The 15,189-nt window shown below is 57.7% G+C and overlaps 2 protein-coding genes and 1 long non-coding RNA gene across 13 annotated transcripts; 1 reads left to right on the forward strand and 2 right to left on the reverse strand.

Annotated features, from left to right (window-relative positions):
* Nucleotides 1-103: 103 nt before the first annotated feature.
* MATCAP1 (microtubule associated tyrosine carboxypeptidase 1) lies at nt 104-7,909 on the reverse strand. Of its 7 annotated transcripts, none has more exons than XR_011498931.1 (9): nt 7,463-7,789; nt 5,695-5,878; nt 4,418-5,043; nt 4,192-4,335; nt 3,786-3,918; nt 3,618-3,669; nt 2,571-2,876; nt 2,373-2,470; nt 104-1,411 (listed from the first exon to the last, which is right to left on the reverse strand). XR_011498931.1 is itself a non-coding variant. In XM_070500191.1 (8 exons), the coding sequence occupies exons 3-8, from the start codon at nt 4,985-4,987 to the stop codon at nt 1,247-1,249; spliced, it is 1,416 nt and encodes a 471-aa protein (XP_070356292.1). In that variant the 5' UTR covers nt 4,988-5,043; nt 5,695-5,878; nt 7,463-7,908; the 3' UTR covers nt 104-1,246. The 7 variants fall into 7 exon arrangements, 5 of the variants coding, with proteins under 5 accessions (XP_070356292.1, XP_070356291.1, XP_044617658.1 ...); XR_011498930.1 differs by having other exon boundaries at nt 5,681-5,878; XM_070500191.1 differs by lacking the exon at nt 3,618-3,669 and having other exon boundaries at nt 7,463-7,908.
* A 32-nt stretch (nt 7,910-7,941) lies between these two features.
* EXOC3L1 (exocyst complex component 3 like 1) lies at nt 7,942-13,337 on the reverse strand. Of its 5 annotated transcripts, none has more exons than XM_014827636.3 (14): nt 13,070-13,331; nt 12,720-12,779; nt 12,336-12,496; nt 12,035-12,254; nt 10,872-11,484; nt 10,675-10,792; nt 10,414-10,539; nt 10,214-10,314; nt 9,893-10,003; nt 9,020-9,149; nt 8,780-8,902; nt 8,541-8,696; nt 8,325-8,449; nt 7,942-8,227 (listed from the first exon to the last, which is right to left on the reverse strand). In XM_014827636.3, exons 1-14 carry the CDS (start codon nt 13,278-13,280, stop codon nt 8,038-8,040), a joined length of 2,445 nt encoding a protein of 814 aa, XP_014683122.2. In that variant the 5' UTR covers nt 13,281-13,331; the 3' UTR covers nt 7,942-8,037. The 5 variants fall into 5 exon arrangements, with proteins under 5 accessions (XP_014683122.2, XP_014683121.2, XP_070356284.1 ...); XM_014827635.3 differs by having other exon boundaries at nt 12,336-12,511; nt 13,070-13,330; XM_070500183.1 differs by having other exon boundaries at nt 12,336-12,539; nt 13,070-13,328.
* On the forward strand, nt 12,546-14,610 carry LOC106822451 (uncharacterized). Its single transcript, XR_006521638.2, has 2 exons — nt 12,546-12,784; nt 14,395-14,610. It is a non-coding gene; the product is annotated as an uncharacterized lncRNA (long non-coding RNA).
* Nucleotides 14,611-15,189: the final 579 nt, after the last annotated feature.

Genomic DNA, 15,189 nt, shown 5'->3' on the forward strand with positions numbered 1-15,189 from the left:
GGGGACTTCTCTCCACTTGGGGAGGGCTGGAGCTCACAGCCTTGGGAAGTGAGATTAGAAGAGAGGAAGAGGAAGGGATCTTGGGTAGACAGAGACCACACACTTCATTGTTACTGTTTTAATTGTCCAACTTCTCAGGACTGGGAGTTCAGTGAGGGTTCTAACCCATAACAGGCACACGGATGGCGCTCTATATAATCATTGACTAAATGAATGAGGACTTTCCAGCTGCGTTTGTTTCCGAGTTTTACAGATGGGAAAACTAAGGCCAAGGGTGGGAGAGGGCCTGGGTCAACCTGACACAGCTGAGTCTGAGGTGAAACTGGAAGCAACCATCTCTGCACCTCTCCTGGTCCGTGGGGGCTCAGGGGGGCCTGCCCCTCAGACTCCATTGGATTGTGGCTACCGCCAGGCTATGCCAACCTCTGCCAGAGACCAGCTATGAGAGTGTGGGCAAGGACAAGAATAACAGAGGCCAGTGGAGGGGGTGGGTGGGTGCAGGGCCAGGTGAGCTCTTAGGCTTGACTCACAAAGCCTGAAGGACTGCGTGTGTGTGAGAAATGAGAGTGGGGGTAGGAACAATTGGTCCCTTCCAGGGGAGCCCTGTTCTCTCCATCGACCCTTCAGGAGCTGCTGCCTCCCAGCCCCAGGAAGTAGAGCACATAAATAGGGAATAAATATACAACCAGCGGGAGAAGCAAAAGGCTGGAAAGTAAACCCCAGCCCAGCTGGGTCTCTACTACCAGAACCCTTGCCCCTTGAGTCTGTGTGAAAGCCAGGACCTCAGGCTCAGGCAATCAACCCAGGAGAAAGGAGATCCCCACCAGGACCCAGTGAGAGGTAGACAGCATGAAAGCTGAAGGAGCACCAAGGGACCAGGTGAGGGAAGGGAGAGACTGGAGTACGCAGACACTCAAAGCCATCCCATGCAAGAACAAGTTTCTACTCCCAAACCACCCGCCATCCCCACGCATGCTCAGCTTCCCCCCTGCCCTCAGGCTTCCCCTCTGCTCAACAGAGACCTGGAGGCAGGAGGACAGACTCAGTTTGCCTGATATGCTGCTGCTGGTCCCCAGGCCCCAAAGAGGCTAGCGAGGGACACAAACCCTCTGATGTTGCCATTCCTCCCTCCTGAGCTGTTCCTGCCCTCCCAGTTCCCCAAGAAACACCCAGGCCAGGGAAGCACACAGGAGCCAGCTTCATGTTCTGGGGGCTGATCTGGAACCCTCTGTCCAGGGCCTCTGCATCAGTCAGGCAGAAGGCGGCCCAGCTCCGCCTCATCCAGCCGGTTGGTGGCCATGATGTGTTCCAGCTGCTGCTGATAGCGTGCCAAGTCCTGCATGAAGTGGGGCACCCGGGTATTGTCCAGCACCCCATGGGGCCGCAGGTGGTCAACATCCTCATAGGACACCTGCAGAGAGGAAGCTGGGCCTCAGGGGTAGGCTGAGTGCCCTGGCTTTCAGGCAGCTGGTCTCAGCTTTCTACCAATGGCTGGTTGCCCTTTGCTCCCGGAACTCCTCCCTCTCCCCTCCTGATTCACTCTCAATCTTATGTACCCAGAGGCTCAGTCCTGCAGTGTCTGCTCCTTCTCTCAACACCTTCTTTTATCATCTATGTGCTAAAACCCAATTCCTGTCTCCAGCCCAGCTTCTGCCCTCACCTCCAAACCTAGGTATCCAAGTGCCTTCTGAACACCTTCCCTTGGATATCCCTCAGGCACCTCAGACTCCCCATATCCAACAATGGACTCCTGGGAGCCAGCTTATGCCAGCACCCTCCTCACAGTCCCCTAGGTCAGATTCCAGGGAGGGGGCCTGGAATACGTCACCCTCCCACTCCAGGTGGCCACTGAGTTAACGGGATTCCACTCTCTGAAGAGCCTTCCAGTTTGTCTCCCTCCCTCTCCAACTGCATGGCCACTGCTGGGTTAGCCCAGACCACCATCCATTCTGCGGGAGTGATTGGAGGAAACGCTTCCCCCTCTTCCCTCTGCACTCCCTTCCCTAGGCCTCTCCTCTGCTTAGAGCTCCTCTGATTCCTCATTGCTTTGGATGAAGTTCATCTTCCCCGGCCTGGCACAGATAACCAGTGCCAGGGCCTGGGTCCTTAACCATTTCTCCAGGATGCTTCCCCAGGCCTTTCTGACTGCTCCCTTGGCCTGGAACGCTCACCTCCTTTGAGATGTAGTATCTACACACATACTGCGGGCTGGGTCAAGCACCTAATTTTGGCCTCCAGACTCACCTCCACCCACGCCCCCAACCAGAGAGGCTTGGCACCCAGTCTTCAGTAGAGCACCAATCAGAGATTCAAAGAATACTGCGGTGAGGGGGAGAGCTGGCTGGGACCTCCGAAGGTCCGTGGCCCCTCACCTTGCCCAGAGAGGTCAGCAGTGGGAAATCAATGGTCTGGCGGTGCCGCAGAATGCGCACGATGCCGTCCAGGTACACCTGGTCCTTGCTGAAGCAGCCTGTGGGCATGGGAGACCAGAAGGCTGTGAGCCCCTAGCCCGAAGTCCCACCCTCACCCCCTGCCCCACATCAGTGCACTCCCCTGGCGCGGGTGCCCACCTGGCAGCGAGGTATCGGTCTGGCCGCGCTTGGCGCGCACGCAGTACTCCCAGCGCACGTCAGCGTCCTGCACATAGCGCGCCAGGTCCTGGAAGAGCTGGCGGAAGGACATGCGCGCGGCTCGGTGGATGGTGTAGTAGAGCAGCGCAGCGCGCCAGAGGAAGGGCTGCTTCCGGAACAGCACGCTGTGCAGGCTGGCCAGGCCCTCCTCGGTGGGGTTCGCCGGCCGCAGCCCGTACTGCAGGCGGCCCTCGGCGCTGTGCCAGGGCTGCCGCGCGTTGTTCACGCCCCGCAGGTAGTGGGTGCCTGGGGGGCGGGGGGGAGGCGGCGCTGGGCGGAGCATCCAGGGGACCCACCAGCCTGCCCCTGCCCTGCTCCACCCAGCTGGACCTCACGTATCCTCATGGCCCTAAACTCAAGCTCTCACACAAGTTCTTTCCCCGCATCCACTCCCCTTCCCAGAAAAACGCATACTCACCCAACCCCAGGCAGCATGAAGACCCTCCTCAGGTGAACTCACACCCAAGGACCCAGAGGCTCACACGGAGAATCCACACCCGTCCAGGGCTACACACACATACACAACTCTCCCAAACTCACATTGCCCCCAGCCCCTCGAAGAGGAGCAGGAACTCACACACCACCCCGTCCCCACATCCTGCATGCCTATGTCATTTTGACAGTCATGCTGATGTCCCCAGCAAAAACTCCCTTTTGCCCAGAGCAACAGGATTCTTGATGAGAGACAGACAGGAATTAGTGTCCCATGCTCTCTTTTCCACCCGGGCCTATCCCTCCTAAACCCGGCTCTGTGTGTCCTCAGCCAATTCCATTCATAGGATCTGGCCTTCCAGGCACGCTGGAGGGCCTGCATGTTGGCTGGGCTAGTGAGACCCTTTAGGTTCTTCCTCTAGCCTGTCCAGGCCTCAGCAGCCTTGTCCCCACTGTCAAGGGAAGTCAGAGAGGAAGCAGAGGGAGGAAAAGATACCCCAAAGGAGCAAGAGATGAGGGTGAGCCCAGAGAGTGGGCAGGCGTGTTCTGGCCTACCTCTGTGAGCCAGAGGGAGGAGGTAGCTGCTCACGAAGGGAAAGGGCCCGGCCTCCAGAGGGAAGGGGGAGAAAGAGAGGGCGTAGGGTTACTGGGACCCTCACTGCCCTCCCCCCATCCCAGCCCCTTCTCATCCTTACCCGCCCACCCGTCTACCCACACCCTGACCTATCTCATGCCGTAGCATGCCCTCCAGCCAATACTGGCGGGCTCCGGTCAGGTTGATGGCCAGTGTTGGTCGACTGTTCTCCACCATCATCACTGCCTGGGACAGCAGGTCCTCACTCAGCTGCACCACAACCTGCAGACGGCATCACCCTGAGCCATGGTCACCAGCCCTAGGGCCAGTGTGCAGGTAGACCCACTGATGCCACAGGGCAGCCAGGCCAGACACTTGGCCAGGACACCCACCCTTCACCATCTCTGCTCAGAGCCAGCTCCCACCTCACTGGGGCATGGACAGGGACTTGCCTGGGGTCACTAGCCGGGCAGGTGTGGAGCTGGGCCTGGCACCACCCACTCAGCAGCCTGATATAGGGCTTGAAAAGGGGCCTCACAGGCAGGGCAAGCTCACCTCCCCGACGCAGCCCTCCTTCTGCATGTATTTGCGCACAATGGACCAGATCTGGCACTTGGTCAGCAGCTGGCCCCCAGTCGCAGCCTCAAAGTGTTCATAGGTACCAAACTTCTCCAGGACAGCCTCGATGATGCCAACGGCCTGCACACAGGACCACAGTGGCTGGTCAGGCCAGGCCTCTTGGGTAGATGGGGCCGAGGTGAGGTGGGCAGGCTGGACTGACCTGATGGATGAACTGTCCAGAAGCCTCACAGTACTTCTCCAGCACAGCCGTGGGCATGGGCTCCTGGTACTCGAACTGTGGGTTGTAGGTGTAATGGGACTGGAAGAACTTGTCCCGCTCACGGTCCATGTTGGTTGGCCGCAGGGCCACCAACATGCAGGGGCTCCTGCTGGCACCACGGCCTGCATCTTTTCGAGTCTTAGCAATGTGAGGCAGAGAGGCTGCAGACCGCAGGGTGCCCCTACCTGGGTCCTGTCCCCGTCTAGGTGGGGCCCGACCCTGGGTGCTGCCCCCCCGCCGGCCAGTACTATTTACGGTGTAGGTGCTCTCACTGCGACGCATGTGGCCACGGTGGCCCAAGTGCAGCTCTGAGAAGGGCTGCAGCTCAGGTTGGGGCCGCAGGGCTGAGGGGACTGATAGAGCCAGGGGCAAGGCCAGGGACCGAGGCCAGGGGTACAGCAGTCTCCCATCTTGGTCTGAGGGCTTCAGCCTATGTCCCAAGGATGCGGGACTGGCTGGTGGGCTGGGGGGTGCCTGCTCATACACCTGAGCCCCTGAGTCCAGCACCATTCTGTCCTGGGGGTCACATCCAGACGGGTCACTCCAACTCCCCACAATGTCGACCTCTGGGGACACAGAAGGGCATGGGGAGGCATGAGTGGGTGTGGCCTGAGGACCACCAGGCCCTGTGCTCCACATGCCCTTGCTGGGTCCTTGCTGAGCCCAGAGCCTGCCTCCAGAGGTCTGGGTGGCCACCCCCTACCCCCACCCCAGTGTTCATTCCCTCCAGCAGGCTCACCCAAGCAAACTGGACTAGATGGTGGTTACTGGAATCCCCTTAGCCTGTGAGCTCCTGAGAGCAAGGCCTGAGCCCCTACTCATGATTCTAATCCCTATGCTCAGTGCCTACCCAGACTGGGAGCTGGTACAGTGTGGTTGGGCCTCAGCTACCAGGATGATGGGTAAGGAGGCCTCACTACCTTCTACCTATGGCCTTTTCTCAGTCTCAACCCTTCCCCCGGCCCGGCTCCACCTACCTCCCCCAGCCCATTTGGCCTCAGTCAGTTTGAAAGCCTATGTGCCCCTTGCTTATGCTAGTCCCTCCACCTGGAATGCTCTCTCCTCTCTGGGCCATCTGTTCAAATCCAAATTAGAATCCGCTTTTGGGAAGTAGAGGGAAACTTCAGCAAATCCAAGCGTGGTCTGTCCCCTATCAGAGGCATCTTCCTCATGGTCATCTAAGGCTAGTGAAGGGACACTCACCCTTGACTCTGTACCTGGGCTCAGTCCAGTGAAGCCTCTCCCCAGAGACTGATCGAAGGCTCCAGCTCCTAACTCCCTTGCCTGCTCAGGGACACAATTCCAGCATTTCTCCTCTCTCCTACATCTCCCACATCATCAGTCTCTTCCTCTCTACTGGATTCTTTCCATCAGCATAAGCACATGCTGTTATTTCTCTGTCTTAAAAAAACAAAACAAAACCATCACTTGACCCCACACTCCTCCAGCTCCATTGCATCTCCCTCCAGCTGCTCCTCATTGCAGCACACCTTGAGTCATCTGCACCCTCCAGTTCCTTCTTTCCTGTTCTCTCTCAAATTTCCCTTCAATTAGGCTTTTGTCTCCCACTCGCCATTGAAACCGATCTCACCAAGATCACCAGTGATCTTCATATTGATCAGCAGCACTTGACACAGTTAATCACTTCATCCTAGAAACATGCCCCAAGACATGAAAACTTCTATGGAAACTTCTCCATTTATGCTCACTCCCTCGCTGATCTCATCCACCCTCGTGGTTTTAAAATCATCAGCCCAGACTTCTTCCATAACTTCAGACCAGTGTTGCAAGTTCTCAATTGAACATCTTTAATTGAATGTATAGCAAGCATCTCAAACTGCACATGTCCCCTGTCTGGAATGTTTTCCCCACAGAACTTCAGGAGTGGCTGTCTCACTGTCCTCAGATTTCTGCACAAATATGTTATTAGAGAATCCTCCTTAACACACTCTATAAACTAGTAAACCTCCCCTGCCCCACGTTATTGCTCTGTAGCAGTTATCACCATCTGAAGTACAGTATAGTTAATTGTTAGTTGTTTTCCTCTTTTTAGTGTACACAGCTGTGTCCCCAGAACTCAGAACAGTACCTGACCCAGAGCAGTTGCTTAATAACATGAATGAACCCAGGAGCACTCCTCCATCTCAGAACTGGAATTATTCCTTCCCTTCCCTTTTTTCCCATGTAGATCTGATCCCCACCCCCTCCACTCTGCCTAGTGATGAGCTTGCTTGAAAAGATTTCAGGCCTCAGGCTTCACTCCCCTCAACTAACGGTGCACTTTTTCTGGACTCCTCACTGGTCTCCAGGCCTCTACCTGGACCCTGCCCTTCATCTCCCCTTCTTTCTTTAGACCTACCTCTTTGCAATTACTAGAATATGCCTGTCTCTTTCATGTCTCAGGTCTTTCTGCCAAGAATGTCCTCCCAATGTCTCCCTGGAGCCAACACCTAACCATTCTTTAGGGCTCGGTTTAGGCCTCACCTCCTCCAGGAAGCCTTCCGGGTGTCTCAGAGGTTCCAAGTGCCTAGGCGGCTTCTTTACCGCCCTAGGCTGTCACTGTCAAAGCCTAGGTCCGTGTTCCCCTAACATTCCCTGAACTCCCTGAGGGCAAGGACAAGTCTGATTCACCCTCATGTCCCAAGAACCCAGCGCCAGATGCAGAATGAATGAAAGATGGTTGGGGGAGGAGCCCAAACTGAAGGCGGAGTCTGGTGAAAAATGAGAGGGCGTGGCCTGCGCCAATAAGAAACTCCCGGAGAGGATAACGTGGAAGAGGAGCCAGTAGGGACGGGGAGCTCGAGGAGGGGCGTGACCTGCAGCCAATAAGCGGCGGGCCAGGGGGCAAAGGGCGTGCCCAATGGGGGGCGGGGCCAGAGGACAATGGAGGGGGGGTTCTCTGGTAGATAAGGAGGGGTCGCGTCGCGCGCCTTCCCGGCCTATCGGGGGTGTGGGGGGGGTTCCATCCGCGGGCCGCGCCCCAACCTGTTCGCTCCTCTTCTTGCCACCGCCGTTCCCGCTCCTCAACACCGGTCGCCGGCCGCCCAGCCCGGGGGAGCGGACGCTGGTGACGCACGCACTCGGGCGCGCGCACGCTCGCACGGAGGAGCGCGGATTCGCGTCAATCTCCGCGGTGGCGCGCGCCCGAGAACACAGCTGAGGTGGGGCCAGGCAGAGCAGAGGAGGCGGTGTGCGCCACCAGGTCACGCCCCTGGGCTGGGCGTCGTCTTAAGCCCGCCTCCTCCATGAGGGTCAGTAGGCTTCCGGGGCTTCGGGGCTCCTCGGTCGTTGGAGTCAGGGCCGAGGAGACAGAAGCTCACTGCCCCGGCGCGTAAGGCGGCGGAAGCCCGGCTACTTGGGAACGCAGCCCGCATACAAGGGTGATGCCGGAATAGGTGGGGAGCAGCCCGCGCTCCAGGATTGGAGCCGGCATACCTTAGGCGCGTCACTGCGTGTAGACCCCCTACACTTAACGGGCACTTTTATTTCATCTCTCCTTCCTCAACACGCACAGTTCAGGCTTAAAGGAGCCAAGACTTTATTCTGCGGACAGCCGGGCGTCAGGCACAGGGCCCCGAGGGGAGGCAGGAAGACGGCGCGGGCGTAGGTGCTGGCACGAGGCTGAAGAGTGCTCGGCGTCCCACGGCGGGCGAGGGCTGTGGGCCAGCCTGCAGGGAGCTCAGTGCGGCCAGGCGCTGCTCTCGGGACACGTCTCCCCGCAGGTCCAAGAGGGCAGAGACGTGATCCTCGCTAGGGGGCACCGTGGAGGCGCATCAGCCCCGCCCTGCCCCTCCAGAGTCCCTCCTCCCTTCCTGCCCCATTCCTCCCTCGCACCCAGTCTTCGCACCTCACGTCGGGAAATTGTTGCCGCAGGCCCGCCACCTCGAGGCCAAGCAGCGTGGGGTCGCGGAGGTTTAGCAGCTCCCGCAGGGCGAGCAGCACCGGCGCGCACTGAACACTTTCCTCCAGGCCCTGAGCACATCGGGGTAGGTCTCGCGCCGGCCTTCGGCCCCCACCCAACCACTGAGACTCCCACCCATCTGGTCGCCCAACGAGCTCTCACCAAACCAAGGAAAAGCTCCCGAAGCTGGGCGGCATCGTGCCGCAGGCGCTCGGCCGCCTGGGTCCGCTCGTCGGCACCGCGGCACACTAGGCGACCCTGCATCAGCGCGCGTAAGTACTGCAGCACTACGGTACGCTCCGCCTCGGCCAGTAGCAGCTGCGGGGAGTGCGATCAAATACGTCCAGGACGCCTTTTTCATGGGCGCTTTCCCCCTCCCCAGCCTTTGCCCCCAAACGCACCTGGACCGCGGGATTCCGCACGCGCCAGAAGTCCTGGCAGAAGCGCGCCGTCCGCTCGCACACATCGTCCAGAACCTCCGAGCTCGACAGCCACTGGCGCGAGGGCAGAGCCTCGAACAGGGGCTGAGGGAGGGGGAACAGAAACGGGGCTGGAGGGACGATCCAGACCCGGCATTCCCCTCAGAGACCCCCATACACTGTATCTCCTCCTCCCGCCCCCATCCCCACCTGAAGCCTCACCTGGAGCTCCACCAGGAGAGCCTCCAACACGAGGCGGCAGATCCTCCTCTGCAACTCGTCCAGCGCTGCCTCCACTGGAGCCATAGCCCCTGAAGCCACCCCGTCGGGCTGCAGGACGGACACGGAGGAGCTGGACCGACCAAAAGTACAGCTTCAGGACCAAGGCCAAGGCCCACATGGCCCTCCGTCGTCTAGCCAATCCGGCGCCACCTAGTGGCAGAAGTGTGTGGCGGGAGGGGGCAAGAAGGGAGGCTCCCTGCGCTTCTGAAGGCCTGGGTCGTGGACTGAGGTTGGGAGTGGGGCTCAGCAAGCTAGAAGGGACACAGCCCAGCCGGACCTGCCTCTAATTCGCAGTGTGACCTTGAGCAAGTCACGTCTTTTGGTTTCTGTTTCGGTAAGGGGAGAGAGTTAATCCCAGGCAAGAGGGAGTAAAAATTATCATTAACTTTTTTGTCCTCTCAGCCCCATTCCAAAGAACATAAGAGGAAGTCAAGAGGAAGGGAATTTTTTTTCGTTGTTCACAACTGTAACCCTAGACATTATCTGGCACAGGTAGGGCCTTGGTAAGTATCCTTGAATGAATGAATAATTGACAGTCTGTGCCAGGCACTGTGGTGAATACTTCACACCTGTTATCACGTGATTCTCAGAATGTCCCCTTACTACCCATAATACTGATGAAAAAAGTGAGATTCAGAGAGATTAGGTAACTCGCCTAAGGTCACACAGCTAGTAATTGGTAGAACTAGGATTGGACCCCCAGGGCTACATGAGTCCAATATTCCTAATGGCCTAGTGTGGGCTGGATCCATACCTAATAGATGTTCAGTCAGGGGTTAGTGAAGGTAGGGTTCTGTGGGGGCCTCCTGGTACCTGAGTGCTGATTGGTGGTTGAGGGAAGCCAGTAGATAGGGCACGTAGTGAGGGGCCATTGCTTCCCCCCTGAGGTGGTCTCGGGAGAATCGGATCAGAGCGTCACTGAAGCTGCAAAGGGCAGAGGTGGCTCCTGTACCTGCTGCCATCCTGGTGCTCCCACAACCCCAGTCTCTGGCACTCCAGCCCCACCTCCAGGATACCCAAGGCCCTGTTTTGGAGGAGCCCTTTCCCACCGGTGTGCCTTATTCACTCAGAGCCCCTTTGGGCCTCCCCGGGAGCAGGGCCAGGGGTTGGATGTGGGTCAGTCCCGTGGCAGACCTCCTCAGGAATGCGCCCAGTTCTGACAATGCCATGCCGTGCACCCGCTGCTGCAGTGATTCACTGACCCGGCTCGCCACACGAATATTCTCTTCCAGGATCTACAGGCAGGGATGGGCAGCCATCGGCAGAGTCTTAGGCCTGCCCTCCTCCCTTTTCCCTGTGGGGGCTGCCCATCTGCCTCACCACTTCCCATCCACCTGCAGCACAATGGCCGGCATTGGTGAGTGGTAGAAGCCAGATGTATCTCTGTCAGGCTCTTGCTCTCGGCTCCACTCAGCTACCTCCCCATCCAGTGCCTTCTGCAGCCACTGGGCCACACTTGCCTGGGGGAAAGAGTGAGGGGCAGCAGGATATAACGGGGCACTGATACTGCTAGAGACAGGTAGACATGTGACTCGATAGATACAGGCCCACAGCTGGAGGTGGAGCTTCTCTGGATCTGGGCCCCAACTACTCACCTGGACTTTGGCCACAAATGTTGTCTCAAGATGCTCTATGTTCTCCAGGGTCAGCAGGGGCTCCAGCTGAGACACGTCAGCCTCAGGCCCCAACTCCAGGCTCCCCATCATTTCTGGCCTAGAGATGAGTAGCCCACTGTCACACTGAGCCCCCAGCCTCTCATCCACCCACTTCCCATTGCCCCAAGGGGACTGACCCCAGGTACACATGCAGTGCCCAATGCAGCAAGGTGAAGGCGTCAGCAGCTCCAAGCTCAGGCTCTTCCAGGAGTTGCTGCAGGCAGTGGCGCAGGCCACTGTGCAAGGTGTGGGCCCACAGCTGGACCACCTTGTAGTGTGGTGGGCAGCAGGGTGCTATTAGTGCCTCAGCTGTGGCCAACTCGGCTGGTAGAGCCACCCGCAGAGCCTCCAGCCACCCTTCTAGGGCCCCTGGCCCAGGCAGCAGAGGAGTCCCAAAGTGGATCTGCTCCAGGCCCTCCTGTAGTGCCCGTAGACAGCGCTGCCGCCAGTCCCGGGGAGCCTGTTCCAGGGAGGTTGTGCACCCAGCATCGACCTCTGCCACACGAACAGCAGCCACTAGCAGGGCTGGGTCCTCCCGTGCCAGCTTCCCTGCAGCCCCTGCAGCTGCCTCCACAGCCTGGCCCAATGCCTCAGCTAGAGGGCCCAGCCTCTCAAAGATTGGCAACTCCAGGCCCCCCAAAGCTTCCCAAGTCTCCTCTCGCAGCTGCTCCAGCTCCCGAAGGCTCACATATGCCTCCAAGAGCTGCTGGGCGCCGATCAGGGTCTGTGTGTGGGCCACTGCCGCTGGCACTAAGGAGGGAGGAGAGGAGACAGCCTTGGGTCTCAGCCTTCCCACCTGTGTAATGGGTACAGCAGCAGATGCTGAGGCCCTGGGGCTGGGGTGATGTGTAAAATATTTAATAACCAGTACAGTGGAGCATTGGCCAACCTGAAAGGACCTAGGGAATGTCCTAGAGAGCTGGTGGGCTAAGTATAAACCCTTGAGCTGATGGAACATGATGAAGCCAGGGATCCTGGAGGGAAGACAGGGAGGAACTGGGGGGCCATGCTAGTGGGTATTCACCCACCCTGTTAGGCATATTTCAACATATTGACAATGACGGTGGGCAGAGCCACTTGACTGGGTGTCAGTCCTGACTCAGACATCCCATCTTGGGAACCCCAGAATGAGCTGTCTTGCACGCTACTTCATTGGTCATTTGAAGCCTGAGTGGCTGTCTGGGAGGTTCCTGGCGTGTCCCTCCATGCAATCTCACGCTAATGCCCCTGCCCCTTGATGTGATGGGCATTTGTTGACTAATTGTTGGAGGGCTGAGACCCAGTGCCCCTGCACACTCACCTGCCCGCAGCCGGGGCAGCAGCTGAGACAGAGCCTGAAGTTGCTTGTGCTGGGCAACCCGCTCCCTCAGGGGCTCTAGGGTCTGCGCAGCCTCTGCCATGCCCCGGAGCAACCCGCGGGCCTGGCCCAGGGCCACACGGGCCCCGTGCACAGCCTCAAGGGCTCGAGCCAGCTGCCACATACCAGTCTTCACGCCCTCCAGGTATGACTGCACCACCGACTGTGAGAGAGAGGCAGCCAGTGAGTCCTGGTCAGTCCTGCAGCCCACTCCCAGCACTCTTGCTCCCTGCCTGATGCCCACCTTGATGCGTGCTTCCAGGGAGCAGGTACGCTGCACCTCACGGCTGCGATATTGGCTCAGCCTGGCCAGCTGCTCCGGCCGGTAGAAGATGCCTGAGGCCCACTTGAGTGCTGCACCTCGGGCCAGCCGTTCCGCCCTCTCCTGCTCCGGCCACTCAGGCCCTGGGCAGGAAGAGCCTGGGCAGCCACGTCAGTTGGGCAGGGCCTGCAGGAAGTGGCCGCCGAACCTGCTCCCCTTCCTACTCCTCGGCCTGTCCCCCAGGGCAGTCTGCTCCCACTCACTACCCTACAGAGCTCCAGCCAGACCTGGCAGGGAGGACCCAACCACACCATTCCCATCTTTCTTGCCACCATCCCTCCCACAGTCCACCCAGAGGGCTCATACCAGGGAGAAGTGCCGGCTGCATTTCGTCCTTGGCTGCTGAGTCCATGGCAGGCCCTGGAGCTGAGGTAGGAATGGGGATGAGGGTCTGGGTTAGAGTGGGCAGAGTAGATGCTCATTTGAGCTGCAGCCTCTGTCTGGGCCCCTCTGAGAATGAGGAGGGAAGTCCTTACCCAGCCCCCTCAGGAAATGAGACAGAGGTGGGTGTATTGGGGAGGCACCTGAGAAGCCCTTGCCTGCTGGGTTTTTCAGTTTTGCCCCAGCAGATGCCAAATGAGGCAGGGTAGGCACAGGCCTCTGCTGGACCCTGTTCCTGCTCTGAGTTACAGAGGACAGCTTGGCGTGGAACTCACCAGGCTTGACTAGTTTTCTCTCCTCCGCAAACAGCCTTGGCCTTGAGGATGGCCAGCTCCCCCAGACCTCATAGCAGAGTTGGACACTCCTCCACTGGCTCACGAGGCCTGGGTGGCAGCAGAATTCTTCTCCCCAAGGAAGCCTCTGTCCCACCTCCCTGCCCAGGAGCCCTCTCCTCTCTCCAAGGCCCCTCCCTCCCCAAGGCCACATGCAGAAAGGAAGGAAGCTGAGTCTTTGGCGCTTTATTCCCAACAGGAAAGAACATTTGCACTGTGGGATGGGGTGGGGAGGGCTGGGCTCCACTTCCTTGGGGGGAGGGGAGTGTACACCCTGTGATTCTCAAGTCTTGACCAGCCCACCTAGGACCTCTTAGTGCTCAGGACACAGACATAAACTCTATGGCCCCAGCCTGGAGTGGAGAGTGGGGTGTGCAAATATGGATGCAGACAACAATATCACAAAATGAAAACTGTTGAAGGGCCTCTGAGAGGAGGGTGTATGCCTCTGCAGAGGAGAGACCACAGCCGGTTGTGAAGAAGGTGTGCGGTGGAGGATGGCAGGAGATGGGTGGAAGAGCTATGAAAGCTGTTTTTATCTCGAGAGTTAAGGGGGCCCATGGAAGGGACTAAATAGTAGTAATAACGCAGTGGAGTCTGGTGCACACTCAAATCCACTCTTCAGGACAAAGGAACTCATTCCCCTAGCTGCCAGGAGTATAGGCTGCTGAGGTCTCATAGCTGAGTCTCTTGGTCAATGTTAGGGCACAAAGGCTGGGTACCCTTGCCTGGACGTGGAATGCCTTGGAAGGGCCACCCCAGTGTCACAGGTCCTAGCAGGGTAGGCTGAGGCCTCCATTATAACTGCATCACAGTTTAATTCCCCTCTTTGCCCCATTCTGCTTGTCTTACTCCCTTGCAAGTGTGGATCCTCAATAAACTTCCTGCAGGCAGATTCCTGTCTCACACTCTGTTTCCCAGAGAACCTCACCTAAAATAAACGATAATGATTACAATATTAAAAATAACAAAATGAGGGCCCGGCTCTGTGGCCAAGTGATTGAGTTCCCACGCTCTACTTCGATGACCTGAAGTTTTGCAGGCTCAGATCCTGGGCGCGGACATGGCACTGCTCATCAGGCCATGCTTAGGCAGGGTCCCACATAGCACAACCAGAAGGATCTACAACTAGAATACACAACTATGTACTGGGGATCTTTTGGGAGAAGAAGAAGAAGAAAAAAGAAGATTGACAACAGTTGTTAGCTCAGGCGCCAATCTTTTTTTTTTTTTTTAAGACTTTATTTTTTTCCTTTTTCTTCCCAAAGCCCCCCAGGACACAGTTGTATATTCTTCGTTGTGAGTCCTTCTAGCTGTGACATGTGGGACGCTGCCTCAGCGTGGTTTGATGAGCAGTGCCATGTCCGCGCCCAGGATTCGAACCAACGAAACACTGGGCCGCCTGCAGCGGAGTGCGCGAACTTAACCACTCGGCCACGGGACCAGGCCAGGCGTCAATCTTTAAAAAAAAAAAAAAGAGCAAAGATGTTACAAATAAAACCGGAAAAAAAAATAACAAATGATACTAGCAAATACGTAATCCTTCCACACCAGAAACTGTTCTAAGTGCTTTACATATATTTACACATAAGTCAACATGTTTGCATTGGCTGAAAAGTGGTTATAATTCCACGGCTTCTGAGCACTGAGTTATGGAGATGAGAGAAAGATGAGGCTGGGAGCAGGAAGGAGGGTGGGGATGGAGAAAAGTGGACAAGCTAGATGTAGTTAGTGCTTGCTGTTTGGCAGGAAGCCAGGGACAGGAATACGGTGCCCCAAGACGGCCGGGCAGCCTCTACGAGCGGGTTTGGGGAAATACATTGCGTTCATCAGGCAGCACGGTCTCCTCTCCCGAGATGGGGAATGGGGCAGAGTTAGTGGAGTTGGGGCAGGTTGGCCAGCCAGGAAGTTTTCGGTGGATCCCCTTTCTCTACTGCCGGGGCTGCCCACCGACTTCTCCACATCCCTCCGCACCATATCCTGTCTCCTGGGCTCATGAGTTGTTTTCGTCCTCTTCGGCTGTTGGACATTTGCTGATGGTCCCCGAAGTTTTCGGCCATGCC

Source organism: Equus asinus, chromosome 28 (assembly GCF_041296235.1).
Source record: "Equus asinus isolate D_3611 breed Donkey chromosome 28, EquAss-T2T_v2, whole genome shotgun sequence".
Classification (NCBI taxonomy): Eukaryota; Metazoa; Chordata; class Mammalia; order Perissodactyla; family Equidae; genus Equus; species Equus asinus.